Here is a 13,380-nt window from a genome sequence, read left to right on the forward strand (position 1 = left end):
GGTAGCTGAAACAACCTCACTCAAAGTTTCTCTGTAAGAGGCACTCCTAGAAGTGATTTGTGGTATTTGATTCCACCTTTCCCATCCACAGAAGCAAAGCCTACCTCTGTACATCATTCATAGGTAAGAGGACTCGGTCAGATTGTTGTTTCATAAATTTAAGTGAACATTTTTTTCTCTCACTGTTCCAAAAGATCCACCAGGATATTTGAACGCAGTCGTATCTTCCAGTGCTCAGTGAGTTTACTTTCTATCTGCATACTTCCTACTAGTCTATGTCCAAAGTTATTCACACTACTCATTATTGCTGTGCCAGGCCCTGGCCTTCTTCAGCTTTCTTTGGAGGAAAACAAATGAAAAAACTTTGGAAGAACTGGTCTGTCTTTTGAGAAAGAAAAAACAAGGTTATGAAAGGAAGTGTTTTTATGAATTGGAGTCTCTTAGGAGAAAAATGTCCATTTGACTCAAAAACTTTACACCACATTTTAATTACTGAGTGATATTGGGAAGGCTGAAAGGCATGAACTTGTTTGTATTCAGCTCAGTTAATGTCAGAACAAAGGAAGAGAGGTAGAGTGTCCTTTAATGTTTTTTTTCCTCTTCTGTTGCTTATTTCCTGCTGGTGGTTTCTTTTTATTTTAAACCTTTGTTAAATTTTATCTTTATTTTCTTTCCACTTTCTGAAGTTCTGTGTCTTTCTGGCATCTGGAATGCAGCTACCCGCTGTGTGGGTTTTAATTCAGAAAACAATAGTTCTAGCAGGTGATGAAACTTTTATATACTTCTGAAACTCTGTTATGTAAATCTGCCATTCAGGTGTGAAAAAAACAGTTTAAGGTTTTCCTTATTGAATGTGAAATGACTGAGAATTTCCAGACCACCGATAATTTATGGATGTGCCCCGTGGGATCTCACTTATGCCACTTAACCTTTTTGATTTGACTCTTCTCATGAGCAAGGAATTTAAGGGCAGAGATAGGTCAGCAAATACAAGCTCCAGGACACATTCTGGTATGCGACACTGAGTTTTTGGCTGCCATTGTTGTGGCTTTTACCATTTTCTGCAAGGGCTTTCAGAGGTATATGAGTCTTTCCTGACAACAATAGGTTTCTGTAACATAAATTTCATTGAGGCACATGTGTTGCCTGTAGTGTCAACAGCCAGTGGGTCCCAGGCAGTCAGTCTGAGCTGCAGGACACTCTCCAGATGCTCTGTGCTGCTGTTGATGGTTGTGCAAAAGTAACAGTGCTCAATAGGCAGGCAGAGAGTCTTTCTACCACTGTTTGGCTGAATAAAACATGTTTCACAAGAACACAGCCCTCTTTGCTTTGGGTTCCTTAAGTGGTGGGAATCCTGCTGTGCATTTCCACATCTGTGAACTGCTGGATGTTCTCAGTGCTCTCTGGAGATGTGGTGAGTGGGGAAATAACATGCTTCAGGCGCAAGAGCACGGAGAAAAGCAATATGAGAAGGATAGCCAGAAGTGTTAGGAACAATCCCACATATACGTAGAGGCCAGAATATTTATCTGCTGTTGTATCTACTTCTGTAGCCAAAGTTGGAAAGTGGACGCGGCCAGTCAGGTTTCCACGGAATTTGAAATAAATCTCAGTCATTGCTCTCTGTCAGCTTTGGTCCATTTTCCCTATTTACTTTCAAGTTTCCTGTCTTCCCTCACCAGATTCACAAAGGAGGTCAGGAGAGGAAACTTAGGACAGATAGTACAGTGGCTTCAGCAAGAAACGCCCCATCCTCTTTGTCTCAAGACCTCTGGTTCATACAGTTAAGAAGACTGCATGAGACAGGCCTTTACAAATAATTTTGCAAGTTGCTATTATAATGATACAAGCACTAGACTTGTGTTTAATGCTGCCACTTGACTTTTATTTTGTCCTGAAAATGCTTTGGTCTTTCTTGCGGTAGGTTGCCTCCTTTGGCAGGTGAAAAGCTCTGGTCCTTTTCTCAAACTGAGCTGCAAAGGTTTGCACCACTTTGGTCTTTGCAAGTGTTGTTTTCCAGACAAACTGAGTTGGCTTCTTGCCAGCGTTTCCCGCAGCAGGTAGTTTATCCTTGTATGAGCTGTCGAAGGTTGTTTTCTGCTTGGCGAGACTGCTCTGATTTGGGCTATTGATACCTGCTTAAAGGATTTGGAGTTTTGAGTTTCTCATTAGGAACAGTCTAAAAGTCAGCTTTCTAAAAGGAAAAAATGAGAGAGAGAAATGAAACCAGGTACCAAAATAGCCTAGCCTATATGTAGTACCTCTAGAACAAATAGATAAGAAAACCCTTGTCACGCTCCTGTGAGACACCTAGAGATCAGGCAAAGCACTATTTAGAGAAGGACCATGCAAATCTAATTGTTAAGGTCTCCTCTGGCAACACTCACTACTTACTTATGGGTAAGAGAAGGCCCCACGGTCTGTGGAATTAGATTTCACAGATGTAGGGAAGATACAAATCCAACCAGTGTCTTCCACTATGTGTGTGTCATGTATTGTTTACCAGGACCCACTGTTTCTGAGGCAGGGCACATGTGGCAGGCGTCCAGAGCCCAACCTGTCCCACTAGGGCAAGTCTGCCACAGGTTTTGAGACTTCCCTCACCACCTGGGAGCAGAACTTACTAGAAATGAGGGGGATCTTAACGTTTTGGCATTTTTCTTCTAGCTGGAAACAGAAAATGCAAGTGCCAAAATTTCACTGTAAATGCTGCATCCAAAAGCATCATGTACCACTTTGATAAGACCAGAATTTTATTTTTTTAGCTGAGGCAAAAATGATAGCATTGAAACAAAGTGAGACAGGCATTTATAATGTTCGCTACATATACACCTACAGGAGATGTAAACAGAGTAAAATTAGTATGTTAATATCTTATGGCTGTCAGATTAAAATCATAAAATCATAGAATCACTAGGTTGGAAAAGACCTCTTGGATCATCGAGTCCAACCATTAAATCATAGAATCATAGAATAACCAGGTTGGAAGAGACCCACCGGATCATCGAGTCCAACCATTCCTATCAAAATGAAATGAAACACTAGGTCAGAATGATGAAAGTTCTGATGCTTTTAGATAAAGATTTCACCTAGCAGACATATTGCTGAAAAACATTTTGAGTTTTGCAGGCCTTTGGGTTGAGAAATGTAGTTGGTTTATTGGCAATGTTTGGTTATGTTCTCCCCATGCACCAATGAGAACGATATCTTCTTGTTCTTCAGTGAGAGGTGGTTGAAATCTGGAGGCCTGAGCCATCAAGGAGCTGATATTCAGGTTTTCATTACAAGCAAGACAGACACACTTTGGCTTACATGATGGGGAAAACGTCTAATGTGCTGAGGTTTTGGAGGGACACTGGAGATTTATACTTTACCTCCCAGCCCCTGCAAAACCTTCTTTGATATAAACACTTCAGGGATAACGATGATCCAGTTTATGGAATATTGAGGCAGCTCCTGTTTAGTAACAGGCTGTCTCTGCTGGGCCAAATTGGGGATTGAAAAAATTACCCGGGGAATTTGACTTACGCAGTCCCTATGTGGATAGTGGATTCTGTGATGTGCTTCATGAAGAAGCGTGTGGGCAAACATGGTAGAAAAGTTCTGCCCAGTATTTTTCCAGGGGCTACTCCAGCCCCTTTGGAACCAGTTATTCTGGCAGCAAGTTTGGTGCTGATGCAGAAGCATGGGACATGAAAGGGAAGGCTGTGTTGCAGCCAGGCACTTATGTTCTCAATTATAGGGCAATAACTCTGTGATTTTCACACTTCAAACTTATAAATGGAAATTATTCCCCCATGAAGAATATACTTATGCTACATAGCAGGTGGAAGATACGGGTATGAAGGTTACTGGCCATATGAAACCTCTGTCCTTAAAATTTGATTTCTCTATTGATAATGAAATGCTATCAGTCTGGAATCTGACAGAGTTAAAAGTACAGAGCAATGTCTTTGCCCATCTCATATGCTGTCCTACTGAGAGGAGAAGCCAGAGCTAGTTTCTCTCCTTAAGGAGCAGAGAGCCTAATGGCTTTCCATACTTCATCAAATTAGACTGCAGAATGCCAAGGACACTAGTCTGAAGTTCAATAATTAACTACAAGCCAAGATGTTGAATTAACAATTCTCAGCTGGGTATTTGTTCATAAAAGGAGCAGATTAATAGTAAAACATATTAGCAATGAGGAGATGGCACAGCTTTTTCTTTGTTTGTTTGTTTGTTTTCAGTCTCAACTGTAGAATTGTCAGGAGCTATTCAGAGTATGGAAAGAGTATGACATTAACTACATCTTTTCCAGAAACAATTCAGTAGCTCCAGGCAACCCCAAAGACTTTTAGTTTTCAATCTACCAATTATCTCATTGAGCACGTCTCTTTGGGTATTAATAGATTCAGCATTGCTCCCTCCCCTTTAAGAAATAGATGCTTGAAGGCTGTACAGACCAAGGTCATGTGAAAATAGGGGGTAAACAAAGGTTCTGAAAAAAACTGTGTATAAAGCAGGTCACGGTTAAAACTTTGTATGAATCAGATTACAGGAGGCAAAACCTCACTGGTTACCCTGAGAAGCCCTTCAGTCCATGGATAGAGGTAGAAAATAGAAGTAAAGCAGCAGTGCAGACAGGCAATGCAAACTGATGCTGCAATTGCAGTACATGTTCTGCCTTGCCTGCTTCTGCTTCCTTTCACTTCTACATTTGGTTTAAATGCCACTTGCCAGCAAGGCATCTCTGAAAGCACAAGTAACTTTTCTGAGTTCTCCTTTTTTCCCCACCCCATACTCTAATTACTACAAAGAAGTAAGTGGGACAAAATACAAGTTACTTGTGTAGCTTCTCCAAGGCTGTTAAAGTGCAGTGAACTGGCTGGCAAGAGCTGAATGGCTTGGTTTTGGACACAGTACCAGGTGTGTTCTGTCTAGGTGACCTCTAGAGTAAAAATCAGCATTGAAGAAATGCAAACAAAGCATTAAAGTATCAATTTTGTCCATGGCTTGGTTTTCTCCTGGAGGAGCTGAGGGAGAGGAAAAGGGCGTAGGGGTGTCCCTTCTTTCAGTGGCAGATGGTATTTTTTGTTATCATGCTGAAGCGCAAGATAGTATGTGAGCATCTCAGCTGTGGTCACGCACGGGAAGAGAACAGAATAAAGCATAGTTACCTTTCCGAGCAGGCAGGGGTGTTGGGACTGGGCACTGGAGGAGCTGGTTCAGACCACGAGCTTGCTGATGATTTATCTAGGAACATCTTCTCCCAGGTGGTGAGGTTTGTGCAGGCAAGAGTTGCTGTCTTATTGCTAGAATCAGGATATTGTCTTTTCAGCAACAGACATGCCAAGGTGCACTTTCTTCTCCGCTGCTCTTGAATTCACATGGTTTGCTGATGGGGATGGCTCTTAATCCTGGTCTTGAGATGTCAACAGGACAGATGTCAACTGGCAGCCTTCTCTTCATGAGCTTCGCTGCTTGGATGGAAACAGCCAGTCCCCTCCCTCGGAGGGAAGAGGATCGGTAGAGCTCCAACGCTGCTGCCTCGGCAGGCAAGGAGGGGAGGGAGGGAGGCTGTGAGCTCAGCTCACAGCAAAGTTTGTGCAAGGTTTGTCTTAACCCTTTCATGCTCGCAAGTGGTAAACAAGACTTAGCTGCCTGCTGACTGTGGCGCAAGGCATGAGCCAGGAAGACAGGTTATCGGATTCTGGCTCTAATTTTCTGGAAGATGCAAAGGTTTTTGGTGTTTTTTTGGTTTGTTTGTTTGTTTTTCCTCTTGGGAAGGGTTACGTGGTGAGGGCTCCCTTCTGGATTCCTGTCTGGAACCATGGACAGGTGTCACTTTTCAGCTGAGACCCTTAAGGCAATCCCCCCCCAGCATTTTAATGTATTTCTGTCCCCGTGCTTTCTATTTGGTGGTTTGGGAAGGGCTATGTGGCTCGTTTGTTTGCAGGTCCTCTCTCCCCTGAGTAGTTTGAAACACCGCAGGAATAAGCATAAACCTGACTTTGCAGTGTCGTGGGCAAAAAATCATTTTTATCAGTTTGTGAATGTGTGTGAAGCACAGATCTACCTACAAGGCACCACAGAAATAAGGCAGAAAGAGCCAAGTCTGAGGTGCGAACCCACACCATCCTGATCTCTGATTACCACGCTTTTAGATGTGGATTTCTTAACTTCTCTGCCCCCCTCTGTCTCCCCCCAGCTGGCAAAGTAAGGACATTTTGTGATCGTGTTCCAGTTACAACACAAATTAGGGTAAACTGTATCAATGGATTGCTATAATATTAGTTTTGTGTATGTTTCAGAAGAGTGATGGGGAACAAGATTTCCTTTGCTTTACACAGGGTGGCTTGGTCTGTTGGGGACAAATGTCAGTTTGGGATGCACTGCAGCAAGCCCCAAGGTTTCACCAGCTGTGGACCACAGCTCCAGCTGTGTACAGCTGTGTGCTGCTATATTTCACATGTTGATGCACTTTGTGCCCCAGCAGATGGGTTGACTGGAGGCATCTCATAGTGGTCGACCTGACCCACAAGCCCGTGCTGGCCACTCTGCTTGTGGTAATTTCCAGTACCTACAGGTTGTCTTTCATGGCCTCTGTTTGGGCATAGGGAGTAAAGTTCCCCTCTGAAAAGTGGGTCCCACACAGGGGATCAGGAAAGATGCGCTCATTCTCTCTGCAGCTTTCTGAGTGACAAAATAGAGATATTTAATCTTAAAACTGTCTCCTCAGAATAGCTCTCCCTCTCTGGTCCCCAGTGGCCACAGCCTGAACAGAGGGGCCAGAGGGTAATGAAACCCAGAGCTGCATGACTCTTTTGTCCTCCTGGGGTGGAGGGCTCTATTAATAAATCCATCTCTCCAAGGGCTTCAGTCTCTGGAGCTCACAAGCACAGAGTATTATTGCAATGCAGCACTATTTAGATAAATAAAACATAGTCCCTGGAAAAAAAACAACACAATTTCTCCACACTTCTGTGGTGGGATGAGCCCTCTGAAAACCAAGACTTATAAGGCAGCTCTGCTGATTTTATTTCACATTTGCTTTGTTAGAATATCATGTGCAGTGCCTAGTATTGCAGTCTATGCTGTGATTCCGTGCTAGGTGCATGAGAATGAAAGTACGATGGTAAACCACAATGAAGGCTATGTGTATTTTCCCCTGGAATCTGGACAATTGCTGCTTTACCAACAAACTACCTGACAGCACCTCCAAATCTTGGGTACTTGTCCTCTTATTTAAGAAACAAGTGAGAGCTCTGTTTAACCAGGAACTACATTGCTGGTTGAGTTCTGAGACCCAGAAGAGACAGACGTATTGAAATCCTGTGACTCTTTCTATATAATGCTAATGAGCAGTCTGAAATGAAAGAGTCTCTCTTCCTATCCATGCATCCAGCTTCTCTGCTCAGCTCTTTCTCCCTTTGTTGATTTTGCAGTGAATTATCTCTCCCTTTTGTCGGACCAAGCTGCTGTTTGCTGGAAAGGATGTGCTTAGATTTCTTGTTTCCTTTGTAGCCGGGTATAATAAAGACAGATTAATTTTAGATAATTACACAATTTATACCAGCTGAGGCTGATGAATGCTTGACTGACTGATTGCTCAATTCCTGAATTGTTGGAAGTATGTAAAGCTTTCCCTCTATGTAAATTTTTGGGCTGATCAATGACAAATTTGTGCTACATAAAATGAAGGTGTAAAAATTCCCTTGGAAACACATAGGGTTATGAACACGGTGAAAGTAATTTTTCAAGCAGCCCTTAAGGGTTTGGGGGCAAAAAAACAGGGACCTTGTTGGATTCTTTTCTTTGCATTATTTGACCTATGTCTCAAGCTCTGTATTAGGTCATTTTACACATTTTTCTCATAGTGGTCCCACACCAATTAGTGAAATTTGGATTTAACAAAGAGCATATGAGATCTTTGAGTGATTGTTAGTGAGCATAATCTGTATGTTTCTACAGGAATACTTCTGTTATCCAAATCATGACTCCTGTGAACACAGTAAATGCATAATTTGGGGTTTCAAAAATTACATTCAGTGCAGGTGCAATGAGTTGGAGGAATAGCTGTGCTCTCCTCTCCCCCATGTCCCTTTCATGGCAGACCCATCACAGAATGGTTTATTCAAGCCCTCAGTTGTAAAGACCTTCCATCATTTGGGGCTGTTCACGTGTGGGAGGGCCAGGGCCAAGCAGAAGTCTCTTTTGCTAATCTCAGTGCTGTATACTGAACTTGGGAAAGAGCTACAGCTTGGCAGGTGCCTGTGCACGTGTTAAAGATGATGGAGAAAACAAAAGCAATGGCTGAGTTCTCAGTATAAAGCGCAGAAAGTGTGCTAAATTAGAACAGACGTTTCATTCGGAGCTGTTACATCCAAAGTGTATTCTGTGTTTGGACATATTTTCCACCTGCTGTTTAGAGGTTTAGAAACTCACCATTTCTCCATTACCACCCTTGCTTTTCCTTCTGTTAAAATATTGTTTCTCCTTCACCTATGTGGTTGATCCCTGCCTGGGTGAGAACTTGGCTCACTGAGCTGTTGTGCTAGTTTCACTGGCTTTTAGAGGCCTTAGGGGGACTTCACCCACCCCTGACACCACTGCTAGAAATCTGCACCAGATGGCTGATTTCAGCTTAGTGCTGTGAACTTGTAGTATTCATTACGTATGGCAGTAATAATCAAACTTAGCACTTCTTCATTTTCAAGGCACTTAGCAGTTACACAGTCCCTCAGTGTGGTACAGTCAGTGTCGAAGAGGACTGCCAAGCATCTGATTTTGAAGAGCTTTTATGGCTGTTACAGGCTTCCTGGCTGTGTGGCGTAGCTACCCATGGGACACTTCCTTGAAGAGGTGCCCGGTCCCTCTCTAGCCTTAGAGGCCACAAGGTCCAGCTCCTGAGATACCCAGGAGATATTAGATAAGTTACTTGGAAAAGACCTGTCCTTTTCCTTTCCTGCCTTCCCCACCCCTGCCCTGGCTGTCCACAGAGGTTCTAGAGACGCCTTGCTGCCATGATTAGAGTTAGTTAACTGGAACTGCCTGAGGTGGCAGGTTCCAAAGATCAGGATGTTTCTTCATCGCCACTTGGAACTGTGCAAGTGCTACGAAGAAGAGGGTAAGTCCCTATGGAAGAGATACTGAAGCAAGTGACAGTACTGTGAGTATTTGCAGAGTGGAATCTGTTGTAGATGTGGTTTTGGTTTAATTTGTTTTGTCTTTAAAGCCACCTCACTGAGTGGCAGAGGATCTACACCACAAAAAGGCTTGTGGAACACATCAAAAATCATGTTTCAGTAGGTTTTGAACCAAAAGTCTCCAATAAATGTTGGACTTCCAAGTATTTATTGTTCATTCAGGTTTGTGTGAAGTAGGTCTAGGTGCCACCGACTTTAAGGGAGAAATACCATAGTCCGTGGGACAGCAACCTGGAAAGCGAAGAAAGTTGCCTGGAGCTTGTTTCTTGCTTAGGCCTCCAAGGGCTCCAAGAAAATCTATTGACTTCTCTCTGTCTCATTTCTTTTTCATGAAAAGGGAAAAATGATCAGTACCTTGCCCCCTTAAACAATCTGTCAGTACTAAGTGCTACACAAATACATGTGGGCATGTGCCCACTGCTCCAGCAGAGCTGAGCGCCTTTCCCTCTGTGCCTTCCCACACAATCTTCTTTTGTCCAGCACAGTGTCTAAAACCGCTCATGTGTTTGGGCTGAAAGAGTTTTGTTGCTTAGAAAGGCTTTGGGCTGTTTTGACAATTTGACTTTGTTTTAAACTTTCTTCATCAAAAATATTGTAATGCTTCAGTTTATTTATAGAAATTTATTCTCCCACAGATAACTGAAGACATTCAGCCTAATTTGATGTTATTGCTGATTTTTAGGAACATATCTAATTTGATTTACTGTTGTCAATGAAAGCTTGCATTGTCCTGCACAGAATGCTGTCTGAAACAGTTCTAAGCTTCATTTTTGTGAGTGAACTTGTGAAGAACGCATTGCACATCCCCAAAATGATGAGAACTTCACTCATGGAAGAGAATTCCAGGGCTCTAGGTCGTACAAACAACCGTAGGAACAAGGAGTATCTAAACCGCAGGTTCCACCTGGATCCAAACCAGAAGTATGTGTCAGCCACCCTCCGTCAGGGTCCCACACAGGTCCCTGTGGGCCTTATCAAAAGTTCATTGTGTGATGAGTCAGGGATAGAACCTAAAACAGATCCTGTGTTTGCCAGCGTATGGTCTGGAATATGATTATTTCCTCTGAAGCAGGACAGTTCTTGTAGCAGTGCCTATTTTTAGGAGGTTCAGCACAATTGGTAGATCCAAGAGCTTCAGGTAAGTCTGGAGACGTTTTCAAATGTGCCGATCATCTGGTTTTGGCTGGCCAGTTGCTAAGATACAGTTTGAGAGGTTGTATGACAGTGAGCCACTGCTTCAGCCACTTAAAATGGGTGCTTGTTTTTAACGCTCGCAACCAAACTTGCTTTACAGCCCATCTGCACTGCTTACCAGATGATCTTAACGTGACTGATGACAACGTACAATGAATACTAACAAGTGGGACTTGCTAAAGTGCAACAAGTTAGCAGACTGGCTTCCAGGAGCATAGGTTGTTTCTCTGCGTGATGGACAAATAATCCATGTGGACAGTGCAGCATGTGTCTCTCGTGGAATTTTCTTCTCCCCTAGTGGTGCTAGAGGAGACTTGGCCTGGACCTCCATATCAAAACCAACACCCAAAGTGTGTATACATGTGAAATGCAACTTTTGTGCTTTAGTGCTCTGCTTGTTTTTTTTTTCTGAAATGGAGCATCCTTGGTGGAGCCTGAAAATGTACTTGTTATTTTTTTTATTCCTACCTTGTTACCCCACTGCCTGGCTCCATGCTCTGGCTGTGGACAGCATATCCTTCAGTGTCAATTAATATTGGTCCACGGGCAAGCAGGTGAGTCACTCTCAAGCCACTGGAGATGCTATCACCACGAAGCCCATCTGAGCCCAACCAGAGCTGGGTCTGTCTGTATGCAAAGAACCCTTTGACTGCAGTGGCCTTTGTGCAGATTTCTGCCTGCAGGAACAGCTTGTAGAGTTAAGGCTTAGATGTGATTCCCTGAAAGGTATTTTTCACAGCACAGGTGATGTGAAGAAGGTCTCAGATGCAATCAGACATGTTAAAACATGTGCTTGTCCTCCTGTTACAGTCAAAGGTACCACCTGAACTTGACAGGCAGCATTGTGATCACAATGCTGATCAGTAAAAGTCTTTTTCATAGAATAGCTTGGGTTGGAAGAGACCTTAAAGATCATCCAGTTCCACCCCCCTGCCATGGGCAGGGATGCGTCCCACTAGATCAGGCTGCCCAAGCCCCATCCAGCCTGGCCTTGAACACCTCCAGGGATGGGGCAGCCACAGCTTCCCTTGGCAATCTGTTCTAGTGTCTCACCACTCTCATGGTGCAGAATTCTAACACATCCCCCCAGCCAGACCATAAAGTTGAATGCACAGCGGGCAGAGTATGGGGAATTGTAGCTGCAAAACAGTTAAACCTTTCTCTGAAGTCTCCAGTGTCACATTATTTGCATGATTCACAGTTAACAGATGGGCTCATGCTTATATTGAGGGGGGATCAGTTCTTTAATTGCTATCATTAAATAATAATGACAGTTTATACTGAAAGGAAAACAATTTTGTGATGACCCCATTAGATCAGTTTTTATTTATTTGGTTGGTTTGTTTTAATTCCAGTCTTAAGGAAGAAAATTCCTTTTCTCGGTTCTCATTTCCAAAATATGTAGCTGAAGAAACTCTGCCCACTCACACGCTTTGATGTTTCAGATACCAGCGTTTCCATCTAGGATTGAATGAACAGTTTCTGTACCCACTGGAAGAAACATGGTTAAACTGTTGTGAAAAAGAGTCATGGATACAAACACTGCCATCTGTGCTCTGCCACCAGTTTTCACTGCAGTTTTGAAGAAACCCTCCCTTTGGATATATCTGTTCTATACAGGAGAGCACAGCATGGGAAGCCTGAGCTGCTGCTAGTTGCACTGAAATAGTTATCATAGTTTAAGCTAAAACAATTCAAGGGACACAAAAGCCCATGCTGCTGTACCTGACCAGCATGGCATTGGATTGAATCTTCCAAGGGTTCAGATTATCCCATGCCCATCTGCTTCAGAGCTTCTGGCAGATTCCTCAATATGGCTTTGCTCAAGCAAGGTGCTTGATGTACCATGAGTCTAAAAGAGTGTGGTGAATCAGTGCTGCTCAGCTCCATTGTGCTTACCTGTACTACATAAGAAAAATCATCTTACAGCTGAGATGTTCCTGATGGCCTCTGTCTGCATGGGGATTCTGGTGCAGAGGGGCAGATGTCAACACTGCAGATGCACCTGGGAATAAGCTGTCATTGTGTTTAACCTGTGGGTGAGCATCAGAACCCATTGGTCCTTGTCACAGAAATAGTCAGGGACATCACCGGGGGGAAAAATAGCTGCACTTTCTTCCTTTGTGTCGTAAAATGACCATTCAGGTATTTCTCTTTAATGTACTTCCCAGGAATGACCCTACCCCATAGGAGGCTCCCTCTCTTGCCATGACTTCCTAGGCACTGTTCTTGCTGCTACCCCAAAGCATTTGTGCCTTAACTTCTGCGGTTTTGTGCTGCTGAGCCCTGTAGTCCTGTGCTGTGCGTAAGAGTAGCATTGCCCTGCTCCAGTGCAACGTATCTCACTGTCGTCTGCTGCAGTGAGGGAGCAGGAAGAGTTGTGTCACATAAAACAATTTTTAAATCCTTCATGATTCATTGGATGAAAAGATGCTATGCTATTGTCACTCAGCTCAAGAACAATAACAGGAACCAACATCACCAGTGAATTCCAGACAGAGGTGGGTCTTGAGCCCTAGTTCCAAACTTTAATCCCCTGATGGTGCTTTTAGAGTGCTGAAGAGGAGGAGAGCAGGCAGTATGAAGACAAATGAAGAAAAACTGCATAGTGTCTGTGTTTGAGTTCCCTCTCTGTTTCACTGGAGGCTTCTTTATACAACAACTTTTAGCATCTACTGTTTTCCACCAACAGTGGAGACAGGATGTCAGCCTAGACAGACTGTCAGTCTGGGTCACGACAGAGGGTGCTATACATTTATGGTAAAGCCTGGGCTGTTTCCATTTCCCTTTGTTTTTCCAATAGCAGTCACAAGTTCTCTCTTTCTCAGCCTCTGGGTCAGTAACAGAACAAGCTGACTGGCCAGTTCCACTTAATTATTGTTCATTTTTGGTGAAGCAAAGAATAAATGTCACTGCATGACAGTGCTTAACTAATGTCCCTGATTATTAATAGCTAGTTTTGATCCCCCTCCCAGCCTATGTGCCACAAAATGCATTT

The 13,380-nt window shown here is 43.4% G+C and overlaps 3 protein-coding genes across 6 annotated transcripts in view; 1 reads left to right on the plus strand and 2 right to left on the minus strand.

The window, feature by feature from the left end:
• Positions 1-12,651, minus strand: part of ATRX (ATRX chromatin remodeler) — a 478,294-nt gene extending 465,643 nt beyond the window's left edge. Inside the window, exon 1 of the mRNA XM_069867767.1 lies at positions 12,646-12,651. The gene's annotated coding sequence lies outside the window, so the exon portion shown is untranslated. The remainder of the gene's footprint in view (positions 1-12,645) is intronic.
• SERTM2 (serine rich and transmembrane domain containing 2) lies at positions 1,029-1,625 on the minus strand. Its single transcript, XM_069867934.1, has one exon. It carries the CDS (start codon positions 1,615-1,617, stop codon positions 1,339-1,341), a length of 279 nt encoding a protein of 92 aa, XP_069724035.1. The 5' UTR covers positions 1,618-1,625; the 3' UTR covers positions 1,029-1,338.
• Positions 1,726-13,380, plus strand: part of DCX (doublecortin) — a 119,569-nt gene continuing 107,914 nt past the window's right edge. For all 4 annotated transcript variants that reach the window (XM_069867898.1, XM_069867899.1, XM_069867900.1 and 1 more), the window contains exon 1: positions 1,726-1,783. The gene's annotated coding sequence lies outside the window, so the exon portion shown is untranslated. The remainder of the gene's footprint in view (positions 1,784-13,380) is intronic.

The sequence above is a fragment of the Phaenicophaeus curvirostris genome, chromosome 13 (genome assembly GCF_032191515.1).
Source record: "Phaenicophaeus curvirostris isolate KB17595 chromosome 13, BPBGC_Pcur_1.0, whole genome shotgun sequence".
NCBI classification, from domain to species: domain Eukaryota; kingdom Metazoa; phylum Chordata; class Aves; order Cuculiformes; family Cuculidae; genus Phaenicophaeus; species Phaenicophaeus curvirostris.

Excerpts from the sequence above, each read along its gene's own strand:
- SERTM2 (XM_069867934.1), bottom strand. The coding sequence starts at position 1,617 with ATGACTGAGATTTATTTCAAATTCCGTGGAAACCTGACTGGCCGCGTC.